The sequence below is a fragment of the Marmota flaviventris genome, chromosome 7 (assembly GCF_047511675.1).
Source record: "Marmota flaviventris isolate mMarFla1 chromosome 7, mMarFla1.hap1, whole genome shotgun sequence".
In the NCBI taxonomy this organism is placed as follows: Eukaryota; Metazoa; Chordata; class Mammalia; order Rodentia; family Sciuridae; genus Marmota; species Marmota flaviventris.
In genome coordinates, this window is record NC_092504.1 from 91,808,818 (window position 1) to 91,824,273 (window position 15,456).

A 15,456-nucleotide genomic window follows, 5' to 3' on the forward strand; every position below is an offset into this window, starting at 1 on the left:
GGGAAAGGATGTGAGAGATCCCCCCTTAGAGACATTACTGGGAGACCCATGTGAAGAAAGTGGTCTTGAATTTTAAGAGACTGTCTACTCCATACCTTTACTTATGCCAGAAACCTGAACCCCTCCAGGTAAGATCTTTCAAGAGAGTAATTAGAAAAGGGAAAAAGAAATCAAACTCATATACAAGCAGTGATTACAGTGAATGACCCATGGGCCCTAAGCCAGCTGTGGAACTGATGAACAAGGAAAAAGTACTTGGAGGTCTAGGTGGCACTAAAAATTTGTCAGAGGCAGGGAGAGGTGGCACATATCTGTGACTCAGGCTGAGGCAAGGAGAATTGCAAGTTTGAGGCCAGTCTGGGCAATTTAGCAAGACCTTGAGTCAAAATAAAAAATTAAAAAGTTCTGGGGATGTAGCTTAGTGGTAGAGCTTTCCTGGGTTCAATCCCCAGTACCCACCCCTGCACCCCTCAAAAAATTGTCAGAGACAGGTTACCAGCAGGAGTGGGCTGAAAGAGAGGAGGTAAGAATTAGAGAAGAGTAAGCTTGCAATTCTGATTTGAACAGGTTGAAATTACTGGCAATGACAAATTCTAAGGTGACCTGGAGTGAGTGGCTGAGATGGGATTGAGTTAAGGGGACAAGCACCCGAAAGGTAAGTGTACCTCAACATCAATAACAGTAGAAAAACATTCACAAGTATTAAAAGTCATGAAAAGATATATATGGTTGAATGAAACACTTATGTTACAAAACAGCATGTGTAGTTTTGATCACTTTATGTGGAAATGTCCTGTGTGTGTATTCAACAAAATGGTGATTTTTTTGAGTAGTAGAATTTATGACCATTTTTACTGTCTATTTTATGTTTTCTAAACTATTTGAATTGTATATGAGGACCACTTACCCGCTAATGGTTAGCTACTGCTTCTTAAGAGTCTTTGCTCCTCCTGTTCTACTTGGAACAATTCTTACTCCTTCAAGTCTCGGCTCAAGTGTCTCCCATTAGAAAGGCCTTCCTTTGCCACAGTCGTTCAATAGAAGAACCAAAACTCTGTTTTCAAGCTGTATCCTTTTCCCCTGCTTTGGTTTCTGAGATGTAACATCTAATATACTTTAACTTTCTTTCTTTCTTGTTTACTGTCTGACTTCTCTCTTTCTGCAGTACAAAGCATATCCCACAAGGGCAGGACTTTGTTTTTGCTCTGAACTGTAAGGTCAGTACTGGGAACAGTGACAATTACATAACACGCTATTAATAAGTGTTAAATGGGTGAAATAACTCTGTGTATGTGTATTTACTTTCATTCTGAGGTAAATATCCTTATATCTTTGTTTTGATGCCCTACAAGATATTCCCTGAAATGGCTTTGATTAAAGGTGATAATGATTAACTTAAAAACACTTCAAGTTTTGTCTGTGGCTACTCAAACAGAACAATTTTACTTACATTTAATATTATTTTTTATTGAATTTTATTTAAATACTCATAAATTTAATCAAAATCTTAATGGGGAGAGTAGGCATATTTTTCTCTTCTAAATCCATAATTACTGTTGAATTAAGAAGTTTGTTTCTAGCCTGCTAAAAACCTGTTGCTCATATTTTGTTACCAGTTTCATGGAAATTTAAGGCAGAACACAGAAATTTCAAAATGGAAAAAAGCTGTGAATTTCCTCATGTTTTAGAATACAGTTTCTGTGGCCGAAGGGAGGGTTTAGAGTGTCTCTCTGCTTGACACAAGAGGTACAAATCTGGTGTGTTCTGTGGACTTATGACTGGAAACTAGGAAAAAGACACATCACCTTACTGATAAACTAGGGTGCTTCAATTTCATGTGCTGATGATCTTTTTTAGGATATAGGAGAGAACATCAAAAAAGTTTTCTAAAAAAAAAATCTCAAGTTTGCATTTACCTGTTTCATTCTCAGGGGCTGAACCACTTCCCGAACACACAGCTCCAAATCATTGAGATAATCCTTTTCTGTCTGTATTAACTCCTTGATGATTTTTGCCCGCTTTGCCATCATCTTCCTTCTCTGATGCTCCTCCTCTGGGGTTGGCGTCTCAGTTGCAGAACACTCAGCCTGTGGAGTCATCTTTTCTGTTAAATAAAAACATGTACACATGAGATATTCTGCTGAGGTTTCTTTTGCCTTCATATAAACAATGGAGGATTACTATTAGCAAGGTAAAAGGCTTATAGTATCTTCACAGTGTGTTCCTAGGAGGGTAACCTTAGCTCTCCATAAGGTCAGAATCCTTCAAAACTATGGACGAGGGGAAGGTGAGAATGAACTGCTTCAAACAAGTCATTAAATGTTTCACACTGTCCTGGCTTCTTTAAGATAGCCAATTGCCAGAATCTTGGGCTATAAAAGCTATTTTTCAGCTTGAAGGTAGACTATACAAAACACAGTTCAGAACTTCTGAACATGTTAGCTTTTAAATCAATGGAAGATTTTTCATTAGTAAGTGAAACACTTTCCAATTTTGCTTGTCCCTATTATTATAGTAATAGGGACATCATCAGGTACCCATCATCATCAGTGGGTAATAAAGAAATGAAAAACAATTACATTTTTACGATCTTTCTTTTTAATTTGCGATCAAACCCACGAGGAATAAGATAGGGGTAGATTACATGAATTTCAACTAAGATTTTCATGACTCATCTTCATACTATGTTTATCTTGTACTTTCAAAATTTTTAAACTATCAAACTACCTGGCATTTTTAATTCAAAAACAGTACAGTACTGAAGCTGGGGATGTGGCTTGGTGGTAAAGCTTGCCTAGCCTGTTTAATTCCCAGCACAGCAGGCAAAAAGAAGACCAATACTGAGGAGATACTGAGATACATGGTATGTCTCAAAAGTTCCAAGATTTTTGTATAAAAAATTAAGATAAGAAAACTAAATATCTCCAAGGACAAGTTTCACAGCAATTTAAAAAGTTTGGAAGCCACAAACGATAGACCATGAACTCAAACAGACTACAGACCATGAAATCAGAAAAATCAAAGACATCAAGGCAGTGTGTGTGTGTGTGTCTGTGTGTGTGTGTATGTGAATGGATTTGTTTCCAGTTTGAATCATAATTTTCATCTTAGTCTCTGTGGTTGCAGAAGTCATTTTATTTCACTTAAGGTCACTATGATTCTAGTAACTGATAGGTAAGACATCTTCAGTGTTGACACCACTTTCTGAGAATGTAGATCTTTGCAAAAGGACCTAAAAGAGTCTACACATAAAAAAAAAAAAAAGGCAGATCACAATATATACAAGTGGAAGTAAAGAAAGGTGTTTTTTTGGCTTACTCTAGAAACAGAGCTCTGACAACTTAAAGGAGGCTGCCCCAAGAATGTGAGCAGGCACTTCAAAATGTAATGAGCCTTCCTCTCTCCCTGACCCACTAATTTCAGTAGCTTAGGCAAAGTCTCAATAATTAAACATCCATGGAGAATGCCAGAAAGGTAGCTCAAACATCAAGTTGTACTAGATTGTGCTTTGGACAATCCAGACTGGCAGGTGAATATGTTTCTGGACCAACTGCCTGGTATCAACTCTTCCTTCATTAGGGAAGAAGGTGATTTTGATAAATGGTATCCAAAAGCACATGGTTTTATGAGACTCCAGCCATTCAATGCCAAAGCAATAATTCACATGAGCTATATACAAGAGAGAACCCATGTAAGGAGAGAGAATGAATGCATGGGGTGTAATGTAGCCTTCACATCTTGTGCTATGTTATGAGAATTCTAGAAGGCCTGCTAATTTGTACTATTTTTATTAGAAAGTAGGCCTGCCTCTCAGTGCCCCGAATTTGAAAGAACAAGTTATAATCAGTGGGGAGATGCAGTGAGCAGAACATGAACAGAACCATTGTGAGCTTATACAAATTTTTAAAATTATATGTATTTAAGGTATACAACATAATGATTTCACAAATACTTACATGGTGAAATTATTGGGTGGGGGACTGATGGAAGTGATAGGTTCTTTACCCCTGGGATATATGAAATAATATGTTGAAAGGAATCTCACCAATAGGGAGTTCACAAATCAGTATAGAGAGTGTCCAATTATTACTTAACATTACCTTGAAAATAAAAGGACACTATTGAAAAACTGTTCTTTTCCAAGTTATAAACATTTTATACCTTATAAGAATAATCTATCTGTTATTTAAGAGCTTAAAAGTGTCTTTCTTTATCTGTGGCAAATAAATATCCCTAAAGCACATTCTCAGATTCAATTACTATGTCAATTTAACTTATTTCACAGATGTTACAGCTGCTGCACCTTAAAACATAACACACCAGATTTTTTAAAATTAAAAACTACTTAGGTTTTCTAATACTGCCCAGCAACTTATTCATCATCATGGTGAGGCGGGGGCGGGGGGGGGGGGGGGGCAAAGGAGTTGAAATAAAGTGTCAAGTCAAGATACTCAACTTCAAAAATTTCTGCTTTCAGGTGTAAAAACCTTGGGGCATTCCAGGTTGAGCAACCTTATGAGATATCTGTGTTTGTTCTTTTGACTCAAGTTTACTGCAGGAAGAAAGACTTGACTTGCATCATTTTATGGTCAGATATCTGAACACTTTTTATGTTTGCATTTCTTAAACAAACAAACATGTGCAATGCATTGTGGACTCCAAGTTCTGTTTTTATAAGATTCTAAGATCGTTCTCTGCCTCTCAAACTTTTTTTTAAAAATCTTTTAACTACACTAAGTTTTACATATAAAGGTATCTGTAACTCTAACACATGTCACCCAAATCTACATTCAGCTCTGACAATCTTTTATTTCTGGATAAACAGAGAAGCTAAGTATTTAGGAAGGAAGAAAAAGTAGAGTTTTAGTAATGAAATTTTCCCCCCAGTAGTTTAAATAGACTATATTGAAGCCAAAGATAAACTAAGAGGATGCATAAATTGTAACCAGCCTGTAATCCCAGTGGTCTGGCAGTCAGGCTGAGACAGGAGAATGGAAAATTGAACTTAGTGTTCAATAGGGTTTCCTGTTATTTTGCCCAACTGTAGGCTGATGTAAGAATTTTAAGGACATTTACTTAGTCTAGGCTAAGCTATTATGTTCTATAGGTAAAGTGTATTAATTGCCTATTCTTCTTATATTACTTTCATTTTATAATGAGTTCATTAGGACATAGCCCATCAAATCAAGGAGTGTATCTGTACTCTGAAAGTTTTCTATCATCAAAGGCAAACAATTACCCCTGGTTTTAAAATGACCAGCTTTTCAAGAAAAATACATGATTCTAAAGTGGTTGGACAGCTTTTTTTTTCAGACAGGAGAGGAAGAGGAAAAGAAATAAAGGAAGTGGTTTAAGGAGGAAAGTCAGAATAGTGCTGAGATTTGAAACTCTGAGCAACTTGCTTGGGTTGATTACACACTGGAGGAGGATCCTGGTCTTTTAGAGAAAAGAAAAAGCACCCAAAGGTAAAGGAGTGATGAGAAAAGACTGAAGACAACCTCAGCAACTTAGTGAGGCCCTGTCTCAAAACAAAAAATAAAAAAGACTGGCGGTTTTGCTTAGGATTGATTGTATCCTCATTTTGCTTTGTTGTTATTGTCAATTTGGCTACTGCTGTCTGGGGATGGATTTATGGAGAGACAATTGCTTCCTTTAATTTTTTATTGTAAAACAATATGTTTGTTATATATTATTTGTTATATATATATTTGTTATATATTAGCATAATATAAAGGATAGGTATATAGACTTGGGAGCCAGACCATATGGATTTAAACTCTGCCTCTTTCATTCATTAGATATTTTACCTTAGACAAGTTATTATAACTCTTTATACATAATTCCCTCATCTGTAATTTAAGAATAATGCTAGTAAAACTTTATAAACTGGTTTTAAATATTAAATGAATTAACACTTAGTAAATTCGCTCTTGGCACAGGCACAGGCGCTGGCGATGATTACAACTTTATCTGCTTTGGCGGCAGACTGCTTTGTGCAAAGCTACCACCTCTGCCACCAACCTTTCCACCTGGCCACAGTTCAGAATCAACAGTGAGACGATTGTGCAATCAGCTTCAATCTTCAGAGGAAGAACTGTTGAACTTAATCAATAATCTAAGTAATGATGAAAATCTAGACAGTCTCCTTGTTCAGCTGCCTCTCCCAGAGCACAGTGATAAAATAAAGATCAGCAATGCTGGTCCTCCGACAAGGATGTTGATGGCTTTCATGTAACTAATGTAGGGCGAATGTGTTTGGACCAATAGTGCATGTTACCCACTACCCCAGGAGGTGTGTGGAGATTAATTAAGCAAACTGGTATTCCATCCCTAGGGAAGAACATGGTTGTTGCTGAAAGATCAAAAAATGTTAGAGTGTACATTGCAATGTTACTACACAGAGATGGGGCTCATGAACGACCTGGAGGTGATGTCATCTTTCCAGTATGTATCTCATTGATACACTCCCAAAGAACAATTGAAGAAACACACAATTCTTGCAGATATTATCATATCTACTGCAGGCATTCCAAGTCTGATCACAGCAGATACAGACAAGGAAGGAACAGCAATCATTGACATGAGAATAAACAGAATTCAGGATCCTGTAACTGCTAAACCCAAGTTGGTTGGAGACTTTGAAGGAGTCAGTAAGAAAGCCAGTTATATTACTCCTGTCCCTGGGGGTGTTGGTCCCATGACAGTGGCTATGCTGATGAAGAATACCATTATTGCTACAAAAAAAGTACTGAGGCCTGAAGAGTAGGAAATGCTGAAGTCTAAAGAACTTGGAGTAGCCACCAAGTGTTGTGTCTACTGTGCCAAGAACAGTGCTTCAAGCCAGTCCACAAAGAAATAAAGCAGGCCATTAGAAATGCAACATTTTAAATTTATTCTGCTGAAATGGTTTAACATGATGCTTTGTATTTATTGAAAGCTTAAATGGGTGGATGTGTGCACACATGGCTCTGTAGTACTTCACCAGGGAACACTCCAGTGTCCCACTAATATCTCTAGCCAAGAGAAATCATTAACCTAGTGATTAACATGGGAGACCTTGTCTCATTGAGAATGGATTCTTAATTTTGTTAACCCACTTTGGTTAAAACTTTGCCTTTTCTAGGATTACATTTCCAAGTGCTATTCCAATAAGAGTTGATATTCATTGTAGGTCCCAAGCCTTTGATTTCAATAGGTCAAACCAAAGAAGGAAAAATGTTTTTAGAAAAAATTAGGGGAAAGGAAGAAATGGTAATAGAGTGGAGGGAAAAAAATCACCTTAATTTTTGTACATATTGATCAATGACCAAATTTATCAGAAGATAACTGAATTGGATGTGATAAAAGAAAAACTACATGTTACTAGCAATATTTTTACTTATTTTTTTAGGGAAATGTTTCAGGTTGTTTCATGGGCTATTCCCCTCATTTTGAGTACATTAGCCTTTACTGAGCTCTTCCCATGGTAGTTTTCTAGGATTGAAATGCTTGTTTCATAAATTATTCATGTGTACTGTCTATTTGGCTATATCCTTTTTGCTATATCCATTGTGCTAAATCATTAAACTTCATTATTGGTTTTCTCTATCATTAGTGGGTATCTGTATAGTTTCTTTGGTATATCTTGAAACTTATTTTTGAAAAAGAAAACTTGGACTTGATAATCACTGGGCAGCTGGTGTAAGTAGGCACCTTTTCCACCAAAGAATTGTCACAGCTGCCTTCTTTTCTGTCAGCTTTCCTGAAAGATTATAAAGAGCTTGAGTTAATATTGAATTTAGACTTTCTGATGAAAAGGTTTCTTTGTTGTTGTTGTTGTTATTGTTTTTTTTAAGTTTTTTTGTTTTGTTTTGTTTTTTAAATAACACACATTTGTCTGGTGTGGGGAAAAACATTTATTAAATTCTTTACCAAAGTGCCTAGCATTATGGGATATATCATGCAAATATTTGCTATTACCATTAGAAACTCTAGTTATTAGTTTTTTAATATAATTTTACTGTATTTTTAGTTGTTTCATGGGCTAGTATACAACATTCCCAAAATATTTTCATGCACACAAAAACATATAATTATAGCAGTTTTATTTTTAACAATCATAAGCTTATACACATGTGCTATGTGTATATGAATACACATATTCATATACAATTCACAATAAGCAGAGGATCTCTCCTCTGACATGCCCCTCTGCCATCATGTTCTGCCTCACTTTGGGCCTTGATCAATAGAGTTGGCCAACCATGTTCTGAACCTGTGAAAACATGAGCCAAAGTAAACTTTTCCTCCTGTAAGATATTCTTGTGATATGCCATATCACTTTAGTAAGTTGTTTTTAAGTTCTTTGGATATAGACCAAGGAGCAAAACCAAAGGCCAAATGTTTTCTCTGATAAGTAGATACTAATCCATAATGGGGTGGGCATGGGTTGAGTGGAGGAACTTTGAATTGGGAAAGGGGGAGGGAAGGAAGAAGAGGGGGCATGGGGGTAGGAAAGATGGTAGAATGAGATGGACATCATTATCTTAGGTGCATGTATGATTGCACGAATGATGTGACCCTACTTTGTGTACAACCAGAGAAGTGAAAAATTGTGCTCCATTTGTGTATAATGAATTGAAGAGCATTCTGCTGTCATGTATAACTGATTAGAACAAATACATTTTTTTAAAAAAGATATTCTTGTGAGGTTTTTGGTCACAGTGATGAAAATCTAACAAGTACATTTTAAAAATGAATGTGAAAACTAGTATTATTGTCATTTTGGTTTCTAACTCTACATTTTGCTTTCTATGCAATTTAGGAGAGATCTGTTTCAAAGAATTATTAGTTTGCTTTGGGGTATGAAATGCATATAGTTTTTGTGATATCAACCCCTGAAGGGAATGGAGACAGAACTGTTAAAAGAGTAGCGTTTCATATGTAATTGAAGTTGAACTGGCAGAAATTAAATTTAGAATGTTATTACTTTAAGATTTTAAATCTAATCCCTATTGTAACTGCAAAGAAAATAACTATAAAATACTCAAGAGGAAATGAGAAAGGAAATTATGTGACCAAAAAAGAAAAATCAATTAAACATAAAAGAAAGAAGACAGTAATGCAGAAAATTTGGAACAAGAAAAGCTATAAGGCACATGGAAAACAAAAACCTGAATAACAGAAACAAAGTCACTTTTTATCAGTAATTACTTTAAATGTAAATGGGTTAAACTCTCCAATCAAAAAACATAGATAAAGAGAATGCATTTAACAATATAATCCAACTAAATAGTATTCACAAGATACTTACCTAATACTGAGAAACAAATAGATTAAAAGTGAAAAGATGAAAAAAGATATTTCATGCAAATAATAACCAGAAGAGAATATGAGTGGCTATGTTACTATCAGACAAAACTATGTTTTAGATTTTAAATGTTACCAGACACCAGAAAGAGAAACTTGTATATTAGCAAAAGTCAGTACAGCAAGAAAATATAACAATTTAAATATTTAAGCACCCTTGGCAGGTCATCAATAAATGACTCAGTGATGGTTGAAATAAAAACTGACAGAACTGAAGAGATAAATAGACAATTCTACAATAAAGGTTGGAAATGTTAATATCCCACTACCAGTAATGGATAGAACAACCACATAGAAGATACATAAGGAAATGGATGACTTAAATAACACAACAAACCAAATAGATTAAGAATGTTCTACTCAACAACAAGAGCCCACACAACTTCCTCCAGGACATAGGAGACAACTTTCAAGGAAGATTACACGTTAGGTCACAAATTAAGACTCAACACACTTAAAAAGACAGAAATCATACAAAGTACCTTTTCCAACGAAAATGGGATGAAGTTAGAAATCAGTAATAGAAGTAAAATTTGGAAGTTTACAAAATAGTGGAAATTAGATAAGGCACTCAACTAATGAATCAAAGGAGATGCAGCAGGAGAAATTAGAAAATACTTAAGAGACAAATAGAAATCAAAACATCATGATTCTGTCATAAAGACATATATATAAATTGAATAGAGAACCAGAAATAACTCCATCAATAAATGTAATAAATGAATCATTTATTGATGACCTGCCAAGGGGTGCTTAAATGTTTAAATTGTTATATCTTCTTGCTGTACTGACTTTTGCTAATATACAAGTTTCTCTTTCTGGTGTCTGGTAACATTTAAAATCTAAAATATAGTTTTATCTGATATTAACAGAGCTTTTCATACTCTCTTTTGGTTATTATTTTCAGGAAATATATGGTCTACCATCTCATATGTTGTACAATTATTTTTACAAAGAGATCAAGATAATTCAGTGAATAGAGGATAATTTTTTCAATAAATGGTACCAGGAGAAGTGGATATTCACATGCAGAAGAATGAAGTTGAACCCTTTCTGACTACCATATACAAAATTTAACTCAGAATGGATCAAAGACCTATAGCTGTAAAACTCTTAGAAGAAAACACAGGACAAAAGTTTCACAACATCTTGGAGATGATGCTAAAAGCCCAGATGACAAAAACAATAACAACAAATAGATACAGTAGATTATATGAAAAAAATTTGAATTTGAACTTCTAAAACATAACAATAGAAAACAACTTGATTCAAAAGTGGGCAAAGCACTTGAATAGACATTTATCCATAGATACACAAGTCGCTAATAACATGAAAAGATTCTCAATCATTAACCCAAGGGAAATAGAAATCAAATAAAATAGAAATAGATGGCTACTATTTAAAAAAAACACCAGAGGTGTTGTCAAGGATGTGGAAAAGTTGGAACCCTTGTGTACTGTTAGTAGAAATTTAAAATGATATAGCTATTGTAGAAAATTGTATGGTGGTTCCTCAAAAAATTAAAAATAGAATTACCATATGATAGAGAAATTCTACTTCTGAGTATATACCCCAACAAATTAAAATTGGAGCCTCTAAGAGATATGTATAAACCTGTGCTCAATACAGCATGATTCATAATAATATCCACCAATATATGAATGAACAAGCAAAACATAATATACAAATAAATAAAATATTATTCAGTCTTAGAAATTTTGGCATATGTTAGAACAGAGATGAACCTTGAGGACATTGTGGTAAGTGAAATAAGCAGGTACAAAAGGGCAACTACATGTGACTCCACTTATATGAGGTTCTTAGAACCATCAAAATCATAGAGGCAGAAAATAGAATAGTAGTTGTCAGAGGCTGAGAAGTGGGGACCAGAGAGTTGTTAATGGGTATAGATTTTCATTCTATATTGCCCAACATTATAAACATATTTAATACCATTGTACTGGACACTTAAAAATGGTTAAGATAGTAAATTTTGTTCTATGGATTGTACCACAATTTTTAATTAAGCAAAAATTATGTAATGAGACTGAAGCAGATGCAAATAGACACATACGAAGCCTTCTGAGAATACTAATCTCATGCCCATTTAATATTTATTATAGTAATTGAAAAAGGAGAGAAAGAAAAAAGTTTCAATGTCAAAAGAAGTTATATTTTAAAATTCAAAATGGTTTAGAGTTGGGTTTGGAGTGCAGGCAATTTAAATAAAATAGATCTTCTTTAGGGGAAAAAAAAAGGCCCTATGGGAATTTCAAAAATCACATAGAAAAGAAAGCTTATAAAAATGAAGAGTTGAAGTATAAATAAACTAAACTGCATAACTGAATACATCTTTGTTCCAAATATTATACTTGTGATGGAATGACCTTCATAGTTAATTATATCCTGGTATCTGACGGCTGTTCAACTGTACATCATGTGCCACACACATGACTGATGTACTTGAGCTTGGCTTCTTTCTGTCATGCACGGTGTTTAGGCTGCATCAAATTTCCTGGCAAAAAATGTTATTTCAAGGTAATGTGTATAATAAAAATATTCTATTGCTGTCACAACAATATTATTTTTCCTCTGACAGTATTGTTAGACTGATAGCTATGTTGATTAATACTCGCCTGCCAATTCTAATAGGAACATATGTTAAGGGTAAGAATAGCCATGCACACCTTCTCATTCTTATAAAATGTATGGACTAACGTGACTCCTTGGTGGAGTTCAACATAAAACATCAAAAATCTGACTAAAGAAACATGAGCTGACTCTTAAGACTATCATTTCAATAATTTCAACCATAGTTTTTTTTTTCCTCCAATAGAAGGTTATATTCCTTTTCTCCATCTTTTTCATTATAGCAAAATATGCATAATGTAAAATTTACTGTGTTAATTATTTTTAAGTGTGTAGTTCATCAGCATTGAGAACATTCCATTGTTGGGTAACAATTGCCATCTTACACCTCCAGAACTTAATCTTCTGAAACTTAAACTGTACCCATTAAACAATTCCCTCTTCCCTTTCCTTAGTCCTTGATAACCACCATTCTACTTGTCTCTGAATCCAGATACTCTACACATCTCATTGCAAAGGAATCATCCAGTGTTTGTTGTTTTGTGCCTGGTTGATTTCACTTAGCATAATGCTCTCAAGTTCACCTATGTTGCAGTACAAGTCAGAATTTCCTTGCTTTTTAAGGCCAAATAATATTGCATTGCATGTGTATACCACATTTGGTTTATGGGCATATATATTAAAACATTTAATAGTAAAGCATTATACATTATTACTGCAGTTATATTGATTATAATATATTGTGAAAGCCTCTAATAACGACAAGCATTTTCAAGTATATTACATGCCAATTTTGTAATATGCATTATCGGGATATTATGGTAGTTTTAGAGATGAAGAAATTGAACACAATGAATGTAAGTAGAACTTATCCAGTGGGTCACAGAATATGCAGAAATATTTGGATTCAAACCAAATGTCCTTAGCTCTGAAATCTGCGCTCTCTCACTTCACCATAACCAGTAATGTTGCCCTCGTGTACACAGTGTTTCACGTAATGGAATTTACTGTATTGAGAGATAGAGTTCAATTCTGGCTTTGTGACCTTAATCAAGCCATTTGCTATCACTAAGTTGCTTAATCTGTAGAAAAGGAATAAGAAAAATAAAAAGAGCAATGATAATAAAGGCTAACATTTTTGAGGACTCGCTACATGCTAAATACTAATTTTGTTATGCATTAACTCTGCCTCATAGAAACTCTCATTAATAGGGGTATAGATATATTCTCTTCTTTTTATACATGAAAGAGTTGAAACGCTTAGAGGTTAAGCAATTTGCCCAGGGTCTCACCACTGTAGGTTTTGGGGTCGGGATTCAAACCTGAACCTGTCTGGCTTCCAAACTTGCATTTTAACTACTACTCACTGCTAGGAGGCTGTGAGAATTGAGATAAAGCATGAAAATCTCTTAACACAGGAACCTCTAAAAAAATGTCATTCGTTATTTTTATGACTATGATTTACTGCTGTTATTCTGTATCTGATTCTAAATGGCTGCACCTGCTTCTGCTCCTCCCCCCCCACCCCAACAACCCCAGCTTTAGAAATTTTCCAAGGGCAGGAAGCGAGATTGAGCGTCCATCAGGAAATTGCCCTCCTTGACTAGAAAAAAAAGCTCAAACAGCATGGACTACTACAAAGTCAGTTCAATACCACTCCTAATGTGCACTGTTATTACTCAGATTGAATTCAAATGAGGTGGGGATATAGCCTTTGCATGTTGTCTGGTATAATATAATAATGCCTGAATTTTAAAAATCTTGATTCTCTCCCATTTACTCCAAAGCTAAATAGCCAATGCAAATAAGGTTCTGAGAATTTACTGAAAATGTGCACCTCAAGAAAATTTAAAGAGCAAGACGAATAAAATAGCCGTGTAATGCTAAAATACTAAAGTTATTATTTCTTTTAAAATTCTAAATACTTATTTATTTATATTAAGTCCCTACCTGATATTATTTATTAATGATTATCAAAATAATCATGTATTTTAAGTTTCGTAACTATTTTGGAATACTGGTTAGTAATAAAGAAGAGTTGGAACTAATGATTTCGTGTACCAAGCTTAGGGTTTTGCATAATGTCTTGCTTAACATCACGTACTTTCACCCTCTCCCCCATTCTTTCAACAACAGACTAGGTGGGCATATTTACACCAAGCAACATTTATTTATTGGGCAACTTGCACAGTCATTTGACTGTTCAACAGAAGGGTAATATAACAAACGTACCTAGCCCTTAACTAATTTATAATTTTATCACGATGACAAATATGTTTATAATTAAATAAGAATCAATAAATATCAAAATTTAAAGTAAACAATTTTATGAATTGCCTAGTTTGGGGAATTAAAGAAACTTTGTACCTAATTTTATATCAATTTTTAAATTTTGGTATTGGATTTGAGATGGTACTGAGCTTTATGTTTTGCATAGAGTGGTGAATAAAACAACAGTTCTTACTATCAAGAAATGTATAATTTAGAAGTAAGGATAGTTTATTTAAGTTACAGGATAATTCAGTATTTTCCTTTCTCTAAGACTAAGCATTTCTCTTAATGATAAAGTTGTACATTTTCTAAGAACGAATTGTGTTCAACAACAATCCTGATCAAATCAGTTGTACTTCTTATTGTAATTATATTAATTTAACTAAGCTTACATAAAGTGATGAAATGTGATCATAAAAGAGCATGCACATATTTCTATTAAAACTGCTTTAATGTTTTGATATAATCTGACAAAGTCAAATTACCTAAATGCTGAGGCTGTATTTGGAATGAATAAGAAAAATATAAGAGACTGAGGAAAAATTATTCTACAAAGACTCTTCAAACAAATCTCTTGTTAATTAATATTTATTTAAAAATTGGTGTACAATATAATTACAATAAACTGTGGCCTGTACTAACATACCTTAGCCTCAAGATGGGGCCTACAAGAGATGTGAGACATTATTGGAATCTGGAAGAAGCAGGAACCGAAGAGAAAAGAGAATGTGACATCAGCAAAGGAAGTAGTATATCCAAAAGTTTGACTGCTAAATAAGATATGGAAACAGCTTTGTATGACAGAAGCACAAATATTAGAAGACATGAGAAGGGATTGAGTCTAAAGAAATTGTCAGGGAACAGATTTTGTAGGCCTATTTGAGGATCTGGTGTTTTTAAGAAAAATGGGGGGTTTTTAAACAAAAGACATGCTCAGATTCTCTTAACAAGATCACTTTGGAGCAGGGCCCTGGGCCACACTGTCATCCCAGGTAGGGAGGCTGAGGCAGGAGGATCACTTAAGCTTAGGAGTTCAAGACCAGCCTTGGTCTTACACATATGAAAATACCTAAGTGGATCCCACCATGATGTCTACCCACAAGAATGGAGTCCTAATTAGAATCAGATATACTCCATGTTTGTATAATTTTATCAAAGTGGATTCTACTGTCATGTGTAACTAAGGAGAACCAACTTATTAAAAAAAAAAAAGACCAGCCTTGGTAATATAACAAGACTTTTTAAAAA

General features: G+C 34.5%; 1 protein-coding gene and 1 pseudogene across 1 annotated transcript in view; one reads left to right on the forward strand and one right to left on the reverse strand.

The window, feature by feature from the left end:
• Positions 1–15,456, reverse strand: part of Arhgef38 (Rho guanine nucleotide exchange factor 38) — a 128,749-nt gene that overhangs the window by 98,801 nt on the left and 14,492 nt on the right. Inside the window, exon 2 of the mRNA XM_027935539.2 lies at positions 1,917–2,104. Within this exon, the coding sequence (XP_027791340.2) occupies positions 1,917–2,104 (188 nt within the window). The remainder of the gene's footprint in view (positions 1–1,916; positions 2,105–15,456) is intronic.
• Positions 2,273–6,859, forward strand: LOC114092807 (bifunctional methylenetetrahydrofolate dehydrogenase/cyclohydrolase, mitochondrial pseudogene; annotated as a pseudogene).